This window comes from Bemisia tabaci, chromosome 4, assembly GCF_918797505.1.
Source record: "Bemisia tabaci chromosome 4, PGI_BMITA_v3".
NCBI lineage: Eukaryota > Metazoa > Arthropoda > Insecta > Hemiptera > Aleyrodidae > Bemisia > Bemisia tabaci.
Window position 1 is genome coordinate 24,959,947 of NC_092796.1, and position 19,306 is coordinate 24,979,252.

Consider the following 19,306-nt stretch of genomic DNA (forward strand, 5'->3'; position numbering starts at 1 on the left):
TGAGACCATCAAACTCGGGTCACCTGTCCGGGAATCATCTCCCGATCATAGAGCAAGCGCTACAGCCACTACACCACAGGAGGCCGCCATAAAAATGTCGAAAGTACAATGTTGGCCGCAGTATGGTAGAGGAGGATTTGTACATTTCATTGTATCGCAATATCTTTGAAATATTTTGTCTGTGCACCAACGCGCCTTCTTCCATAGCTCAAGAAGGAAAAGCCCAGAACAGCGGAAATTTCAGCCATCTACCGGAGCAGGACAGCGCAGCGCCGGCGCGGCGCAGCAGGTCGGAGTGAAAACATGCGAATAATGATGATAATCTGATTATTTAGCGACTGCCTCCCGACTCATAAAACTAAGAATAAGTGGAATTATTGGAGAATAGTTTACGCGGGACGCCCGCGAGTGCGCAGCCGGCTGTGCCAACCCGTGAAAATGGTAAATAGACCGGTAATCTTCAACTCTTCAAGTGCCTGGCATTTCCAGTCCTCAAGGAGCTCCGTTTGTTTTACAAAGTCATCCCGGGCTTCTTATCCTCAATCTCCGATCGATCGAGCAATCGAACACCTACGTTATTTCGATTGCAGACTTCTCAATCGGTACGATTGCGACCACTACTACCGCCATCTCCCCCCCCCCCTTTCCCCATCATAAGCGCCGGTTACAGCTCATTTCCCATGTTAATCGTTAAAAACAAAAAACCAAAACTTCACACAGGATATTATAACACACTGTTGTGTAATAATGTGTAAAAATGGCTGGTGATTCCTGTATGCTGGCTGCAGCTGAGTTTACATTTCTGAGCTGCAAAATTCACTGCCATGACAGTCGAGCCTTCGTTAAGGGATTACCAGACACATTATAATGACCAAAGTGCGAAACCACGTATCTCCACTTTCGACATTTCAGACCTCCTGTCATGATTTATTTTTTCTTCGGAAAAATATAATATATATTCTGTGTAAATCTAAAGCCATAAAGTTGGTATTTTTTCTCAAAGAACTAAAATAGGAGAGTACATTTGAAACATCATAGTGAAGATATCGTCACCTTCCGGCCAAAGTATCACAAGCACCATGCGACGTTTAAAAATTTCCTCCGACATTTCATTTTTCTACAGAGAAATTTCACTGAATTTTCTTTGTGCTGTCAATAAAATTCAGTGAAATTTTAAAACAGGTTCAACCTGCAATTTCTCTGCAAAGAAATAAAATGGCGGCGGAAATTTTTAAGCGTCGCTTATAACTTCTGACACTTCAGCCGGAAAGTGACGATACTTGTTTTTGCACTTTGGCCATCGATTTTGTCATCCATTATGCTATCTTAGCCTTTTTAATGATTTTCGGCGATTTATATTTTTTTTTGCACAGATTTTCGGTTATTTATATTTTTTTGCTGATGATTTTCGGTTATTTATATTTTTTTTGCTAACGATTTTCGGTCTTTTATATTTTTTTTGCCAATGGTTTTCGGTGATTTATATTTTTTTGCTAGGTGTCGGTTATGCAAGGGAGCTGGTGACAGTTATTGTGGGTGATCGATGGATCGATATCCGAGACTCGGGGCGAAAAACGATTCGTCACCGCCCGCTTAAAACTCGGGCCTCGGAGGCGGAGCGTTTCACAAAAGTGGACATGCCTCGAGGCGCCGGATCCGGCTCCGGGAAATTCGTCGCCAAAATGACGAAGACGCCCCTAGGCCACCGCTAGGTGCTCACCATCAGAGCTCCCGCGAACCACAGCTCTAAATCCTTTCTTTTAAGTTCAAGTTCTTAAAGTTCAAGTTCTTAAAGTTTTGACCAAGTGGATTCCGGATGCCCGCCGTCCAAGTGCGATGCAATTTTTCGTCGCGGTCAAAAGTTCCGTGGCCTAGTTCTGCTGTGCGTGTGTCAGTGTGTGTTCGCGTTGAATAGTTCTAGTGTCACCCACGAGGGCGATGACATGACGGCCGAGACTCCCAGATCGGAGAGTGTCACCAATGCATCGGATATAGTGCAACAGGTAAATGGTTATCATCTTGTAGTTGGGAACTACAATTTCTGGCTCAGTTTAGAAACAACGTATATACCAATAGTCTCCCTATGCACATTCGTATTTTTACGAATGAGCCAGAAATTGGACGCATTTTTGCCAATCGGAACTATGTCCATTATGACGTGAGCCCTATTATTCATATATTCTTATGGGTCCCAGGGCTCATGTCTTAATGCACATAGTTCCGTTTGGCAGAAATACGTTCGATTAAAGTTCATAATTGCAACATGTAGTCCAAATATTCCAGCCAAAGGAGACTGAGATGTTCTGAGAATGGAGGGATCTGCTTGTTTTGATGGCTCGTATTATGAGTGAATATTAATCTTTGTAAATGGCAATGTAACTCAAGAAAGGCTTAGAGGAAATGTTGTGAAAATCGAGGTGTGAGGTGAACGATCTCCTCTCCTTTTGATCCAAAGAAAAAAAAAGAAAAAACATGTCATAAGGGAAACAAAGAAAAGAGGGCCACCACTATATAAATGCAAAATTGTGACTGATGTAATCTGACCTAGATTCTGGATCAATGCAGCAAAAATTCAAATCACACAGAGCAATGATCCCCTAAATTTAATTACAAGTCTCCTCTGTCATGGGAAACTGGTTTATTTAAATCTGTGTCTGAGCCTTTTACTACTTCGCATGAATGAAATTAAACATTTCACCAATCTAATAAGGAAATAAAGACAGCTTTGCTTTTCTGTATCTTGAATTTGTATATTTTTCCACTCAAAACGAACCAGCCGTCTCACAAGGATTACTAAGAAAATTTTGAACTTTCTTCCCAGTTCCATGTTTTAAAAAGAAAATGAAGCAGCGGAAATCCTATGGCTTTTTGTGGCTCCTATGGGACAGTGGCTTACTGTGACAAAAACTCTAGATAAGAAAGCATATCACCTTTGATTTAATCTGATTATACGATTCTGAGTCCGTGAAGGATTGTTATTTTCATTTACTTTCCTTGTTTAGTGAAAGTGTTTAGACATCCTGAAAATTGCGTCTGCATAACTTCATTTAATTGAACATTCCATTCCCCTCCCACTTCCGGCAGAAGAAGAACCAGCATACTTAATCAAAACATAAAAAATGTGCACACTTAAATGGCGGTTACTGATGACCGATCGTTAACATTCCATTTGCACGCACATTTTACGCTGAGCGGTGGTGTGACCAACACATCTCCAAAATATTTTCTCTTTCATACTTGACTTGTCTTTAATTCAGCACCGGTATGACGCGATAATAAGTGATATTGGTAGCACTGTGTCCGCGCGATGAAATTTTTGAGATGGGACGAGAGAAAAGAAAAGAGTAAACCATAATTACGTTTTTTCGAGCGGGTATTTATTTCGGTAATGCCGTCCATTCATATCCGTGTGGGCGCGAAAATTTACGCTATACGGTTTACCTATACGGTTGCTATTTAATGAGTCTAATTAGCATTCCAGCGGTAGTGTCAAATTCAGCATCAATTCATCTTTTTTATTTTGATCCTTTAAAATGCGATCGAAGTAAACACTTGCCATTGGGTTACAAACTATTACCGAAGTGGATTTTACGTTCATCTTGAAAATTCGTGATTTGCCAAAGGGAATTTGGCAACGCCTGAAGGCTCATACGGCTTTTTTCCTTAGCACGGCAGCTCAGAGCATGGATTTATTTGTAAAACAGGTCTCATGTGGAAATGGACTTACGCCCTTACGTCAAAGGAGCGACGTTGTGCAGCACCACCAACTCATGAGAGTCCTGCTGCGTTTTCTACCGCACTTTAGACCCTCTCTAAGTTTAATATGAAAGTTTATGATGTATTTTTCTATACAATTTTACCATAATTTTACGAATTAAGTACACGTGTATGTTACACTTTCAGCTGATTTTTGTATGATGTTGCATTATGAAAGCAGCAATTAGAGGGCAGTCTCCTTTAAAACTTGACATGCGTAAATACGGTTGTAAGTTATGATACGAAAGGATGATTGTATCTAGGAAAAAAGATACCGTGAGCTAAATTCTTTCTGATAAGTATTGAAAGAGGTCACGAGAATAAAGACAAAGAGACGTTTATGTCTCCGTTTGACGCGTATCGGCATCGAGGCAAGGGTGACAGTTAAGTCGATGATTCTAATCAAGCTATTGAAGCGTTAAAAATGAAAATAGAAAGGAAAACACTTCTGAAAGTAATATTCGCCACTCGTCGCAGATTAGCAAGACGCTAACAGAGTTTACCTCAATCTTCACTGAGAATAATATTTGTTGGGTGATTGAGAATATTTTAATATCTTAATTGATTTAGACCGTGTTCGTTAGAAAAGAAGTTCCTTTTAAGGTAGGACCTGTATGGGCATTGGGCAACAAGTATTAATAAAGAAAACATCGACTCTCAAGTTCGGCTAAATTTTATTTTCTTGGGGGAAAATCCTATTTCGCATGTCCAACGGGATTGGTAAATTTATTAGGCAAGAGAGACAAATCAACCTATCATAACAGAACACCAGAATGATTTTTTATGCTGGCAGGGTAGTTCAACTGCCTCTGGCACTGAAAATATACGAAAGGCTCAAATAGTTTTTACATGAAAAATGTACGCACAAAAATGACAGCTTTTTAATTTTCTCTATTCTTTCGAATTCTAACAACTTAAGGATGTTGCAGAATTGTTCCAGCACTGGGATATTTATTATTTGTTCTTCGATTTTTACAGGGCCGGATTAAGGGGGTGGCCACATGGGCCGCGACCCAAGGTGGCAAATCTAGGGGGCGGCAAATTTTACAATTTTTTAAATGTAGGTATAAAAAAATATCGGATTTAGAAAAAAAATTACAAACGAAAAAAGGCTACAAAATCTCTCATTTCCTGAGAGTATAGTAATTTCTAATTTTGTAGTCTTTCAGTGACACAAGAGACAGCACCTTTAATTTGTCGAATTAAGAGAGAAACCAAACACGCACAATTTGGCCTGGAACGGCGCGACTCAGGGAGAAATGATGACGAGGACTTGAGATGAAAAGGAGAAGTCCTCGGCGCGGCAATCGGCATGTAACACATATTAGCGCTTACAAGACTGAATGAATACTTCACGCATTGCGCCAAACACAGTGCGGTCAGCGTGAATTGCATAGCGCCTACTAGACTGCGTGAATACCTCACGCATTGCACCAAATACGGTGCGGTCGGCGCAGCGCGGCGCGCGGTGGTGGAAGTTAAAATCATTAAACCAAATTTTGTGTTAGTTCTTTCATAATTTTTTCGTTCATTTCTTATGAATGGAAGGCCTTGTCCATTACAGATTGGTTTACGAACTTTGACTTTCGCGCAAAGTTCCGTGACCTTTAGGTAGTAGAGTTGAAAGGGCTTTCCCAAAAAATGTGTTCAACACGAGTGAACGCGTCTTATGCACCCCTCCACCACCGGCACGTTCACTTGATGGTTTTTATTGATGTTTCAAAACGAATGAGAAGGGGGCGGCAAAATACAGGCGGCCCATGGGCGGCAAGTAGGAAAATCCGACCCTCCGGTGCAATTATTGTACATTTCTCCAACCAATCTTAGTTGCTGCAATTAGTCTCAAGCAACTTTTCTCACATGGTTCAGTCAAGGGGTGAACACGAGGGTGCACTGTTTGTACGTATCAATGGTGATTCGTGCCAACCGTATTGCTTAGCGTTACAATTTTCACTTAACTGGGCTTTTTGAGAAAAATTGTTTAAGTTTTTAAGGCTAGAGATGCAGCAGCTGAGAATGATAGAAAAATGCACTATTACTACATCGAGTTCAGCAAAAACGAATTTCCGGGTTTTTATATCGATGGCCAAAGTACAAAACGAAGTACCTCCGTTTGCGACGCTGCAGACATCCGGTCATATTTTCTTTGGAAAACTTGTCAACTTAATTTCTTGAAAACTCCCTCAATGTTTCTTCTTTATTAGCAGAATATTACGTAGACGTTTCCAAATTGTACAGTTGAATAGTTTTCCTTCGAAAAAATAAAATAGGAGCGGAGATTTTGGAACACTGCAATGGAGACATGGTTTTGTAATTTCACCATCGATATAAACAGTAATCTAGTAATCACTAAAATTCTTTTTCAGCTCTGAGCAAGACTTTTTGCACTGAAAAAAATAGTTACGGGATATATAGACAAACCTTCCGTTCAAGACTCAGAGGACGAAAATTCCGGGTCCTGGAGCCGTAGCTTCGATTGCTCCGGCTGCTGAGCTCAGAACTTTCGGCCTCTGAACCCGGAACGCGGACGGTATGTCTATATAACCCGCGTATTTTGATTATTGAAATTGATAGACAAAGAAGACATAGTTAGTATGGAGCGATACTATTGGTTGATATGTGTGGTCCCTATTGACTAGGGAAGAGAATGATGGACTAACTGAAGGGTCTCTCGTCGGTTGCCGTTAGTTAGTCTATTACCTACCCCCTTTGTTTATTGAAACCACTTGCTTCCACCAATTGGAACCCTCCATATCCCTTTTGTCTTATTTGTCCATAGCTTTGCCTACCAATTTCAATAATCGGCCCGCTGGCCTGAGTTTTTTTTTCAACATGGGAAAGTTTTGAAAGTTCTATATTACATTGTAAGAATTTCTCCTGCTGCAGATAATTGACAAGCAATGTGACGTGGAGTACAACGTGGTCTGCGTGAAGCTGGACGTGCTGCGGATCCTGGAGACTCTGGACGAGAAGAACCAGTACGAGATCCTGCCGGGGGTGACGATCCACAAGCGGAACTCGACGGCGCAACCCCTGCGCCTGCCCCCGGAGCTGGTGGCCACCCTCTCGGCCCAAGGGAGCCTCGACACCACCCGCTCCCTGGAGGACCTCGACGACTACCTCGTCGCCAAAGTGGACCGCTACCTGGACGCCTTCTCCATCTCGCTCGACTACCTCGACTCCAAGCCCGTCGCCACGCTCAAACAGTTCGGAGAGGACATTTTCAGTACGTTTTTCACGAGTTCTCCTAAAGGTAGGATTCTGTCTCGCTAAGGGGCGGGCCGGGCTCCTTACATGCGCCGAGTTAAGCCAAATTCACACTATCAAACTTTTCACCCAACTCTTGGATGCAACTTGTGGAATGAATAGTTGGACAGTGTGATACTGACGAGAGAAAACGACGATTTGATAAAAAATTGAACAGAAACTTGAATGTTACGTCACATTTCATTCAACTTTCAAACACACTTGAACGGAAAAAAAAACGAAAAGTTGGAACGAAATCCTCCGACCGACATGAGCTGAAGCTATATCTTCGCGAACCGCAGACTGATGACGATATCACACCGCAACAGTGATTGAATCAAAATTTTTTGCGTCCTTCTTTCCATCCAACTTTCCGTTCAATTATGTTCAATGGAGAGTTTGATAGCGTACATTGGGCTTAAGGTGAAGTTAACACAACCTAACTCAAGGCTCCCCTAACACTGCTTTAGTGGCTACGTCATAGATCGAGTTTAAACAAACGCATAACCGTGTCTCTTATTCGCGCCCTTCGTGAATCGCGACATGGTGATAGAATGCGTTCAAGTGTATCTTACAATCAAAATTTCCTGTATTTAATTAGTCCTTAATTGATTTTTGATCCGTCAATGACTAAACTGTAATGAACAAGCACCATTAACTCACACAGAATTTGTGCATAAGATTTGTTTTACTTTTTTGGTTTGGCCACTGAGGTCGATATTATATCGAATGACGTAGTCAGTAAATCAGTCTATTTGCAGGGATCAAAGACCGAACAGACAAAATGCATTGAATGAAAAATCCCATTAATGGTGGACAGAGCGGCCAGAGCGGCTAGAGCGGCGAGAGAAGGTTAAAACACATATATCTCGAGTATGTATTGATCTGGAGAACCTAGAAAAAAGTATTCAAATCGATCAATTGGACTGCATTTTGCAATTTGAACCTATAAATTCTGGCTCATCTGAAAAAACACATATGTGCATAGGGAAACTAATGGCACATACGTTGTTTTAAAACCGGGCCGGAATTTATAGGTCTAAATTGCAAAATGTAGTCCAATTGAAGTTAGTAAATGTTTTTAACTGCCGAAAGAATCACCTAAACTGCTGGTCATGCACGGAAAAAATCCATATGAACATTCAAGAGTTGCAAAATTTCCTACGATAAAATGCTCATTTTAGTGGAAAGCTATGCGTATTTTTCCTTTAGCTTTTCAGATAATTTAGATAAAATTGCGAACAAAATTGTTAGAAAAATATGAATAAGAATTTTCCCAATTTTTCAAGTAAATACTTTGCTTATCGAAGGAAATATGGCAACATCTGAGGGCTCATACGGCGTTTTTCCTTTGCACGGAAGCAAAAAGCGACACGCTTTTAAACACAAAATCATATAAGATGTGTGCTGAGGGGCGTGATACCACTATTCGACCTCCTAGGAGCTCATTGTGCCTATTCACTTTATTGAAGGCGTTTTTACCTTCCACCGCTTCACGCTAAATTCTCATGATCTATTGTGACAAGAAGATTCTCATTTGAAACTGTTTCTTCTTCAATGACCTTCTCTTACAAGATGTCTAATGCGATGCCACGCAAGGTGCGTAGACCTACATCTATACGTTACCAAATTTGCTCGAAGAATTTACGTATTTCTTGGGAATCTAATGTCTATTTATGGAAACTTTTCGACCAACTTTACTCATACCTTGATCTGAATAAGTAATGATAATTATTGAAATCAATCAATGAGAGCTAATCAGTTTTTTTACATCAAAAATATAAATCATCAAACTGTTGTGCTAAAGAAAAACGCCTATGAACATTTAAGAGTTGCCAAATTTCCTCCGATAAAAAGTTCATTATCTTTATGCTGAATTCCTATGAACTATTGAGTTACTTAAGGTTACTGCTGTCATTGGTTTTCTCTGGTGAAATAGTTTTCCTTGCGGCTGTTTTGTGTGAAACAACAAGATTCTAATGAAGAAATAATTATTTTATACAAAGAATACACATTTTATATTTTCACAATCAGTGATTCCACATAGATTAGATTAGATGAATTTTGAGAGAAACTCGATTTTGAAAATTTTAGAGTTACACTTTACAGCTCTCTGCCCTATCATGGCAGATTTAGTTGCGGGTTTTTCGAGTGTATTGTGAAACTGAAACCGTCTTTACACGCTGCAAATGAGTCATCAGTGTCGTTGTTGAATGTTGATCATCAAAATTCATTTTCAGCTATTATTCACTTTATACAAAAAGTATCACAAATGTACACATTTACAACTTGTTACAATATTACGAGAATCTCTAAAACTCAGGCCGCCATTTTATGAACAGAAGTGAAATGTTGGCTGATTAGCCCCGATCCCATCGATCGCTAAAAATCACGTATTTTAGCCCACTTTTCAGGGCACGTTACCACTCAACGATGCATCAGTGACCTCAATTTTCAGCGCGTGAGAAGTGGGCATAGGGGTTATAGGACATTTTGTCAACGATTTTTTGTTCGCACACCAGTGTTTCCAGTTGGCTTGCGTTCACGTGTTTTGTCGGCGCGGGAGTTTTGGTCCACGTACCAGTTGAGACCCAAAGTTAATTGGTCCACATGTAAATATACAAACGACAATTTATTAGTCGCGACGTTTTTGGATGGAAATGTAAAATATTTTGGAAGAATGAGGGTTTGCTTGTTTTTTCCATGTTTTGTTCCTTTGGTCCAACGGAGAATAATATATAATTGAGATATTAGGTAATAATTGGGGAGCGTCAATTCTATGAGACAAAATTCACTAAAACTCTCTACACCTCTTTGGTGCAAGAGGACTTAATTATCTTTCAAGAAATTCCTACCTTGTTATACCTAACCGGGTAAACTGTTTGATTCGCCTTAGCTGAAGGCTCTTAGATGTTTCCCGTGTACGATAAGTATCTTGATTTATTTTGCGAGGAAAGATCTGTACTTTTAAAGAATGCATGTCATTCTTAATACGTTCAATTTCGTATAATACTTCGCAACACCTCTATTGTGAAATAGTTGCTTTAGGCGCCGCCGCACGACGGGCGGGCAGTCAGCGCGAAACGCGCATTGGCGCCTACAAACCTAAGCGGATACTTCAAGCATTTCGCAATGCGTGAAGTATCCTTTTAGGTTTGTAGGCGCCAGTGAGCCTCTCACGCTCGCAGCACGGAGCACGCCGCGCGCCGCTCCGCTCCGCTCTTTTTGGCTCTAATATTTAAACTCGTAGAGTCAGCGTTTTTTAACTCATGATTTTGAAATGAAAACTAAACTTTGCATGCTTCTTGGTTTTTTTTTCTTCTTTTATTCATTTTTACAGTTTCTTTTGGCACAACTACGGCTCATTGAGATTAGTATCGATGCCATCGCTTGGAAAAGGTTCTACAAATATTTTTCTCGTTTTAAAAATGTAAATGTTTTCAAAAGGAAGTAATAATTTCGTAAAAAAAATATATAAAAAAAGTACCTATTCATATGTAAGGTATATTGTACATAAAAAATTTCAAGGATAGAAATAAAACCAAATATTCACCAATGACAATTTATATAGATGAATGAAAAGAAGAAAGTAACATTTCATTTAAAAAACGAGTCACCATAATAACACCTTCTACTCTCTCAATTTCTTATTTTTCATATAATTTTACATACAGACTAAAACATAAAGCCTCAACCAAGTCACTGTTGCTTATTTTACGCGTGGACGTAAACTACTGGTCAAAACAGGTGCGAGGACGAAAAATTGTTGACGAAAGGTCCTGAAACCGGGCATAGGTGAATTTTGGCGAGTGGATTTGGTCGAGTTTTTCGACCATATCGGTAGTGTTGCCCTTCGCACACGTTGCAAGTGTTTTACTAAAAGTGAGGGTCATTTGTGCAGCACTCATCGATGATCGTGAGATGTGTTGCAATAACCCTCATCGATGATTGTGAAAGCGCGGGCCCCGCAAATTTCACGATCATCGATGAGTTTTGCACTTATGACCCCTACTTTCAACTTAAAACTCACAACGTGTGCAAAGGGCATTAGAGAGAACTCTCTGCGGCAGTTGCTTGATGAATTTTGGCAAACGTTTGCATCCATCCACATTTCGACCCATGCACCTCGGGAGGTGGGTCGAGAATTTTGGATGCGGTTGTCAATGCTGCCGATATGAAAACCAAATGTTGTCGGCGCCCGTCACCTGGAGGGAATTTCGTTTTATTGCAACGGAAGTTGCAGTACGTTAAAAACTTCAGCCAAATCTAGAGTACCTTTATAGACAAAGTATGGTCATTCGTATCTTTTTACTACAGGAAAACTGTGCCGCTTTTTGATTGGTCAACGAGTTTTTAGGCTTCATGATGCTCTTACGGCCGTAATTTCAAACAAGACGGCGGCTCACCGTGACACCGATAAGAAGCTAAAATTCGACAAAACTTTCAATTATACAGCAGTAACAATTTAAATTAATATACCTACGAATAACTCATGAAAAACACATTAAAACACTGTTAAATCGCCTTTCGCCTTTATCACGGGAGGATGCAAGATGTGCACAACCTCAAACTTGCTTGCTGATAACAGCCATCTTGTTTGTTTATTTACGGTCGTAAGAACATCGTGTCAGCCTAATTTCACGCGACCAATGAAAAACCGGCACAGAAATGGCCACACTCTCTCTATATAGTTACTTTACCAAATCCACTCGCGAACATTCGCCTCATGATAGTTGTAGGAGCGGATGTGATTGGTTTGCATTGCGTGTTGCAGGGCGGCTGATGAAGGCGTCGAAGCTGGCCCGGCGGAAAGGGAACAACAACCTGGCGTGGTGGGCGGCCGGGACGATGGCGGCGATGGGGGCCTCCTCGCTGATCATGCTGACCGGGAAGGCGCTGATGCTGTCCATCCTGTCGTTGATCCTGTCCGCGGGAAGCGCTTGGCGGCAGTTCGGCCTCGGCGGGATCGGCGGTCGACTGACCAACTGCGGAGGTGCTTTGATTGATGTTAATGGCCGCCACGACGTCCTGGGGGGCCGCAAGAACCTCATGGACGAGGATCAGATTTTGAATGCGTACAGAGCCCAAGTAAAGGAAATTTATCCGTCTTACACTCCGCATTGACCCCCCTCCTCATCCGTAGGTCTGCACAGCTCAATCACTTTAACAATTAAGGGGTTTCGAGGACAAGGTGCACGAGTGCAATTTTTGCCATCTCAAGAAATACATGTTTAAAGTTTTAAAATTGCATGGAGGCTTAGAGCGAAAGAGAGCCCAAGCTCACTTTTAGATGCTTAAAGATTTTATTTAAGTCGTGAATTTTTCACAAAATATACTCATCGACGAGCTACAGTTGAAATGAACGATAACTTAATTATGTCTAAAGCTGCAGTTATGTGCCATGTCTTCTAAGTCCCTCAATTCATCTTTCCGTAGGTTGAGGAGGCTCGGAGGAAAAATCAGCATATCAAGCCATACACACAAAAAAATAAAAAAAATAAAAAAACTCTTGCTATGATAGCCGTTATCACGGGTTATATGGAAATACCATCCGTTCAGGGTTCAGAAGCCGAAAGTTCTGGGGGTAGCATTAGGGTGCGTCAAAAAAAATGAAAGTCTGAAATGTTCCGCTCCCCAGGCGGCAATCGATGACGTTTGGTAAAAAAACATGTTTGCCAAAATTTGGGCCAATTTCAACCATTTTAAATGGTGCCAAAGGTCAATTTTGTGATGAAATTATGATATTTTGGTTTAGACCTCGATTTCGTACAAAAAACTCGATTTTACGCTGAAATCGTGCGTTTACGAGAAAAATGCCAAAGAACTCGACTTGTAGAGGATGAAATTTTACACTAGGGGGACGTCTTTGTGACCGATAAAAATCAAATTGAACTAGAAAAACTCAACTCGGTATTTATTTTTTTGGTCCTCAGAATTTCCGAGGTCTTACAAATTAGAGGTTTAAAAGACTAATTTTTCACGAAAATTAGTCGAAAGAGGGTATAAATGAACTGTAGGCAAGTGTTGAGGATGCAAATGTCATCAGAACTTCCTCAGTTTCAAAAAAAGTTCCAACAATTTTGCACAATCCTCCAAAAAGTGTACGGCTCGAGAAGCAGGATCGTGCTATAATAGTAAGGGGAAAGTGCGGTTTGACCGGGAAAAATTGCGTAACAAACTTTCCCTATGTAATCGTCATCAGTAGGTCCCCCTGAACAACTTCCCAAAAGTTAAAAATGGCCCGACCCCGGAACACCCCTCAAAAAAGTTAAAATTGAAAATGGCGGCCGTAATAAGAGGGTCCGGGAAATCGGTATTTTAAAATGCTCATTCTGTCTCATCATGTTAGGTATCATTTCCTATGTAATTTTGGTCGTAGATTTCATAAATGAATTCCGCAAGGCCCCTTCTGAGCTTACGTTTCTCTCGGTAGTCGTATGTTTCCTTTAATTTCCTTTATTAAATACGTTTATAACATCAAATTTAAGTTTCTTGGCCATAAATACATGAAAATAATGACACTTCACATTCCTTGTTCCTTCGATGAATATTTAAAAAAATGCAACCTCCTGCCTTTCACATTTGGCCGCCATCTTTGATTTGGAGCGCCTTCTTTGGCCGGAGGACCATGTGGAATTCATTTATGAAATCTACGACCAAAATTACATAGGAAATGATACCTAACATGATGAGGTATCATTTCCTATGTAATTTTGGTCGTAGATTTCATAAATGAATTCCACATGGTCCTCCGGCCAAAGAAGGCGCTCCAAATCAAAGATGGCGGCCAAATGTGAAAGGCAGGAGGTTGCATTTTTTTAAATATTCATCGAAGGAACAAGGAATGTGAAGTGTCATTATTTTCATGTATTTATGGCCAAGAAACTTAAATTTGATGTTATAAACGTATTTAATAAAGGAAATTAAAGGAAACATACGACTACCGAGAGAAACGTAAGCTCAGAAGGGGCCTTGCGGAATTCATTTATGAAATCTACGACCAAAATTACATAGGAAATGATACCTAACATGATGAGACAGAATGAGCATTTTAAAATACCGATTTCCCGGACCCTCTTATTACGGCCGCCATTTTCAATTTTAACTTTTTTGAGGGGTGTTCCGGGGTCGGGCCATTTTTAACTTTTGGGAAGTTGTTCAGGGGGACCTACTGATGACGATTACATAGGGAAAGTTTGTTACGCAATTTTTCCCGGTCAAACCGCACTTTCCCCTTACTATTATAGCACGATCCTGCTTCTCGAGCCGTACACTTTTTGGAGGATTGTGCAAAATTGTTGGAACTTTTTTTGAAACTGAGGAAGTTCTGATGACATTTGCATCCTCAACACTTGCCTACAGTTCATTTATACCCTCTTTCGACTAATTTTCGTGAAAAATTAGTCTTTTAAACCTCTAATTTGTAAGACCTCGGAAATTCTGAGGACCAAAAAAATAAATACCGAGTTGAGTTTTTCTAGTTCAATTTGATTTTTATCGGTCACAAAGACGTCCCCCTAGTGTAAAATTTCATCCTCTACAAGTCGAGTTCTTTGGCATTTTTCTCGTAAACGCACGATTTCAGCGTAAAATCGAGTTTTTTGTACGAAATCGAGGTCTAAACCAAAATATCATAATTTCATCACAAAATTGACCTTTGGCACCATTTAAAATGGTTGAAATTGGCCCAAATTTTGGCAAACATGTTTTTTTACCAAACGTCATCGATTGCCGCCTGGGGAGCGGAACATTTCAGACTTTCATTTTTTTTGACGCACCCTAGGGTAGCATCCGTTGCTCTGAGCTCTGAATCCGGAGCATTCGAAGCTATAGCGCCAGTCCTCAAAACTTTCCACTTCTGAGCCTGGAATGGACGGTATGTCTTAATATAATAGCTTTATATTAAGACTTTTTTTCAGTGTATTTTTAGCAGACCCGCAGGCAACAGTTTCAATTTTTCGTATTCCGTATGAAAGGGCAGTGGTGTAGCCAGAAATTTTAAATTAGTAGGAGAGAGTAGGGGCTTTGACAAAAATCGTTTCATCGGAGAGGGGAGTACGAATGTAACAAATTTCTAAAACTCGAGATTTTTACGTATTTCAATTTTAATCATGAAGTTTTGCTTGTTTTTAATGGGGAGTATTGAGTCATTTGGGGTGGAGGAAGAGTAAAGAGTTTAGACCCAACCGGACTTCCTGGCTACGCCTCTGTTGAATGATCTTTTTTTCTTAAATTTCAGGAGCACACCATAAATTGGCTAAAAACTTTCATTTTTAAACGACATGATCAGCAATCTGTATTTACATGTTTTTCATCTTTGGTACTAATCTTGTATTGGAAATTTTAATACTGAAGAGAAATACGCATCGGCACAGTGTTACACACGTATTAAGATACGTAGGAGGCGGGTGAATGAGAAATTACCAATTCATATTTCACGCCGGTTTATCATCATTCGAGGTTTTATCAAACCATAGGTTCTTTGCTGACATCCTTCAGGGAACAGTGTCCCGAAGAATTAAGTTTTCCGCGCTCAATAAAAAGAAGGGATTTCTTTAAAGTCATAAAGCGTGGCCTTGTTCAACACAAACCAACCAATAGGTCATTACTTTTTGTGCGCAAATAAGAATATTTTGAGAAAATTCAGCCTGCCGTTTCTCTTACTTGCATAGAGTCCGCATAGCCTTACTTACCAAACAATTTGCTTGATGAAGCACAAATCTGAAAAAATGATAAATTTTCGGGTGAACTCTGCAAATTTTTAATCATATTTTCGTCGTTTGAATCTGGCGTACTCATTAAACTATTAATGGAACCAAGCGTTTCAAAACAGAAGTAAAATACATCCAGGTCGTTTGAGAGTTCCCTCGTTTTGTTCTCGCAATGAATGATTTTATAAACACTGCAAAGAATAAAACGCCTTCAAATCACCAGCAAAGCACACGATCAACACCTCAGTAGGAGACGTTAGTTAGATTTGATCTCACAAGTGACATTGAACTTCCGTTTGACTTAAGTAAGGATTTTCGTCCACCGTGAACTTACTTCCAAATCTGAAATCTGGTAATATAAATCAGTAAAACGAACGTACAGTAGGAAATCTTGAACCAATTTCCTTCGATTCGATAAAATTTTTTGGGTTGAAAAATAGAATAAAAACAAAAAACCTCTTTGTATGGTGTGCATGCTCTCCCTAATATTCCAACTGTGCGATGCATACTCAGTTTATTACAAGCAACCCACGAACAATTAACAAGATTCTACAAATGACTAATTTCTCATGACTTTTCATGCACTAAATTGACCACATTTTGCAATGAGGAATTATTAGTTCTAGTTCATTCATAAAATTACCTGTATAAACATATATCTTATGAGACGTATTTTGTTTCTAAAATGAGCTAATCTTATAGTAATTCCTCATTGCAGAATTTAGTCAAAATTTGAAAAAAGAAATCAAAGCTCTTTGAGAGTCAGTGCAAATCTTTCTCTCTTTGGTAACTTGATACGCAGAAACTCGTTTAGACCTCACATAACCCGAGTTTTAATTTTCTTAAATGTTGTGCTTGTGTTAGAAAAAATCAGTCCATCCCCATAAAGCTTGGGGTTATGTCATGTATTATACACACCAATTAAAAAGTTGCAAAATAATATCGTGGTTGCTTGCGTGAGTATTAATTGAAGAATGACGGTTCAATTTGAAGTTTTTCTCACTCCAATGTTTCTGTTTCCAGGTTAAAGTTCCCCCAGACATAGACGATGAAGAAAAAATGCGGCTTCTCGCGATATTAACGGACTTACTAGCACCACCGCGAAAATGGGCGAGACCGCAGTATCTACCAATCAAAAGGGATCCTGCAACTGATTACTATTATTTGAACTGAATTAGTTTAGCTTAGCATATTAGATCTCTGCGTAAGAGCTGAAATCATTATTTAGACATTGCAAATGGCACAATTTAGGTTTTGACGTGATAAGAACGTATTTCTGCTAAAGGGGTCTATTGGCAAGTGGTAATGTTAGGGTGTGCTCTAGGAAGCTTGATAAGACAAAATTGGGCGCGATTTCCTTTAGGGAAATGGAAAAGCGGGATTTTACATCCTTCCAAACGGAACTAAGCGCCAAGTGTAGGTGGCACTCATGAGTCATGGATATGTGACAAGAACGTTATGAACAGGGCTCATGAGTTAATGCATTGTTGGATCGTCGCGCATCGGCTTCGTCGTCGCCAATGACGTCACTGGCGCTTTTTAATTTCCATTCTTTCTTACGACCCTCGACTAACGAGCACACCCCTTCTTTCCCACCTGTCTCTGGTTCCGTTTAGCAGAAATACCTTCATGTACGGTGTAATGTAACGTAATAATACCCTCAGCTCCTGCAAGTAAAAAATATATTTATTTTCTTTTAAGAAATCCACAAATGTTTTAGAAGTAAGTTCAAAGTCGAACAGGATAGTTTAGTATCTTTCCACTGGGCATTTAGCGAGAGAAAGGCCACACTAAGTCACTCATTTCGATATTCATATTTGATGACTAAAAAGAGAAAAAAAATCTGGAATCTAGTTAAACATATCTTGCAAAATCTCTTGATATCGTTTTTTTCACTCATGAAAATGAAACAAAAAACGTATAGAGAGATGTTAGTTTATGACCGTGAAAAGATAGTATGTTGTCAAATACCATTTGAGCATACAGAGAATCTCTTCAGAAGTATTCAGTGAAATGATTTAAGCGAGTATGATGTTTTTCGTCAACTTAGTCTGCGTGAATATAGTTTTTCCGAAATCGCGAGGCAGTCTATATTCTAATATTTCGTATTTCTTTAGTATTTCATATTATCAATTACCTAGTCAAAGGCAGCCCAATCTCAAAACAAAGCTGTAGTTTAAAAATGCAATCTCTGAAATACATTACAATTAGGTAATTCCTTTAAATACCTTTCATAATTATCTTGCATTTCTAATCCCAACAGCCCCCTTACCATCATCCGAAGGAGATAGACTGATTACATGCTAGGTCAGGTATCAAAAATTCGATTAACGCATGTTACTTTTCATTGATAGCATTGCGGAAAAGTATGTCAGTCTTCATTTGTGATTCGATGTCGCTGCGAGCTGTTAAAATTATTATAATCTATTAACTGTATATTGACATGAGCTTCACTTCTTTCATTGCTGCCTACGGTGATAGCTCGATTCCCGTTAAAAAATTGATGAAAATTATTCAGAAATAGAGTGACACCGAGACGTCTGTTTCCATCCATATTTGCAACCCTTCATAAATGGTACCAATTAAATGGCTCGCACAATGCGACGCAAATCTTGACACTATCATCACCAAAGAGTCATTATTTATTACGTTGATTCTATGTTCGTGATTTCGTGAAGTCATCCAGCAAATAAATTATACGATTAAGTACACTGAAAAAGTCTGGCAAATCCACAAAAAGTCCACTTGATTTTTAACACAGTACTGTTAGATGATAATAACCAGCCTTGCCGGCAACATTTATAATTGTAGCTCCTTGGGAAACTAAGAGAAATCGTTTGATCTTGCTTTTCTTTGGTTGTTTTTAATCAAAGTAATTTAAGGTGATATAAAATAATTGAAATTTGTTTTCAGATGACTTTTCAACTCGTAAATGATAGCAGAAATTTTTTACTTGAACATGGTGATGCCAATCACCGTAACACCAGTTATGAATGTAGGGATTTGATTGTGAAACCACAATGCCGAGGTGTTATGAAAATGCTTACTCATGAAAAAGCATTTTCATAATACCTCGGCATTGTGTTTTCACAATCAAATCCCTACAACAGAAATTTCGGTTATATTTACAAGTGTTACATACAACATGCTTTTGTAGATTTTTGTAGCATATGGAACAATGGAAAATTTGCACACAAAAATTGTATTGCCTTATCTGAGAGTGCCCGATGACCTGAGTTCGCAGTATTTTTCATAATTTTTTTCTGACATGGGAAATTGGAGAAAAATTGATTTAAAAGTGAGAAAATGTGCCACCTCATGACGTCATCTGGCGGCATTTTCCATTTAAACATGCGTATTTTAGCAGATTAGGTTATTTTGTCATATTTTCTTCAATAATTGATCAATTTACAAACCAAGGCTATCCGCTGACTCAGTTTTCCTAGCAGTACCATTTTAAAGATGAAATTCACAAAATTTTAGACACTTGCAAATTCTCCATTCATGAATGATCGGTGGTTCAAATAGAGAATTAGGAAATAGGAAAAACACAAAAATCGAAACACTTTATTTCCGACTTAAGTAGGTACTTA

General features: G+C 39.4%; 1 protein-coding gene across 5 annotated transcripts; it reads left to right on the forward strand.

The window, feature by feature from the left end:
- The first annotated feature begins 216 nt into the window (after positions 1-216).
- Positions 217-19,196, forward strand: LOC109038962 (uncharacterized). Of its 5 annotated transcripts, none has more exons than XM_072299543.1 (4): positions 217-2,003; positions 6,643-7,009; positions 11,777-12,090; positions 16,737-19,196. In XM_072299543.1, exons 1-4 carry the CDS (start codon positions 1,944-1,946, stop codon positions 16,884-16,886), a joined length of 891 nt encoding a protein of 296 aa, XP_072155644.1. In that variant the 5' UTR covers positions 217-1,943; the 3' UTR covers positions 16,887-19,196. The 5 variants fall into 5 exon arrangements, with proteins under 5 accessions (XP_072155644.1, XP_072155645.1, XP_072155646.1 ...); XM_072299544.1 differs by having other exon boundaries at positions 6,643-6,982; XM_072299545.1 differs by having other exon boundaries at positions 11,777-12,145; positions 16,737-16,873.
- The last annotated feature ends 110 nt before the right edge of the window (positions 19,197-19,306 follow it).

Excerpts from the sequence above, each read along its gene's own strand:
- LOC109038962 (XM_072299543.1), top strand. The coding sequence starts at position 1,944 with ATGACGGCCGAGACTCCCAGATCGGAGAGTGTCACCAATGCATCGGAT. Across the intron at positions 2,004-6,642 it reads CATCGGATATAGTGCAACAG|ATAATTGACAAGCAATGTGA; the intron begins GTAAATGGTTAT and ends CTCCTGCTGCAG. Across the intron at positions 12,091-16,736 it reads TGAATGCGTACAGAGCCCAA|GTTAAAGTTCCCCCAGACAT; the intron begins GTAAAGGAAATT and ends TTCTGTTTCCAG.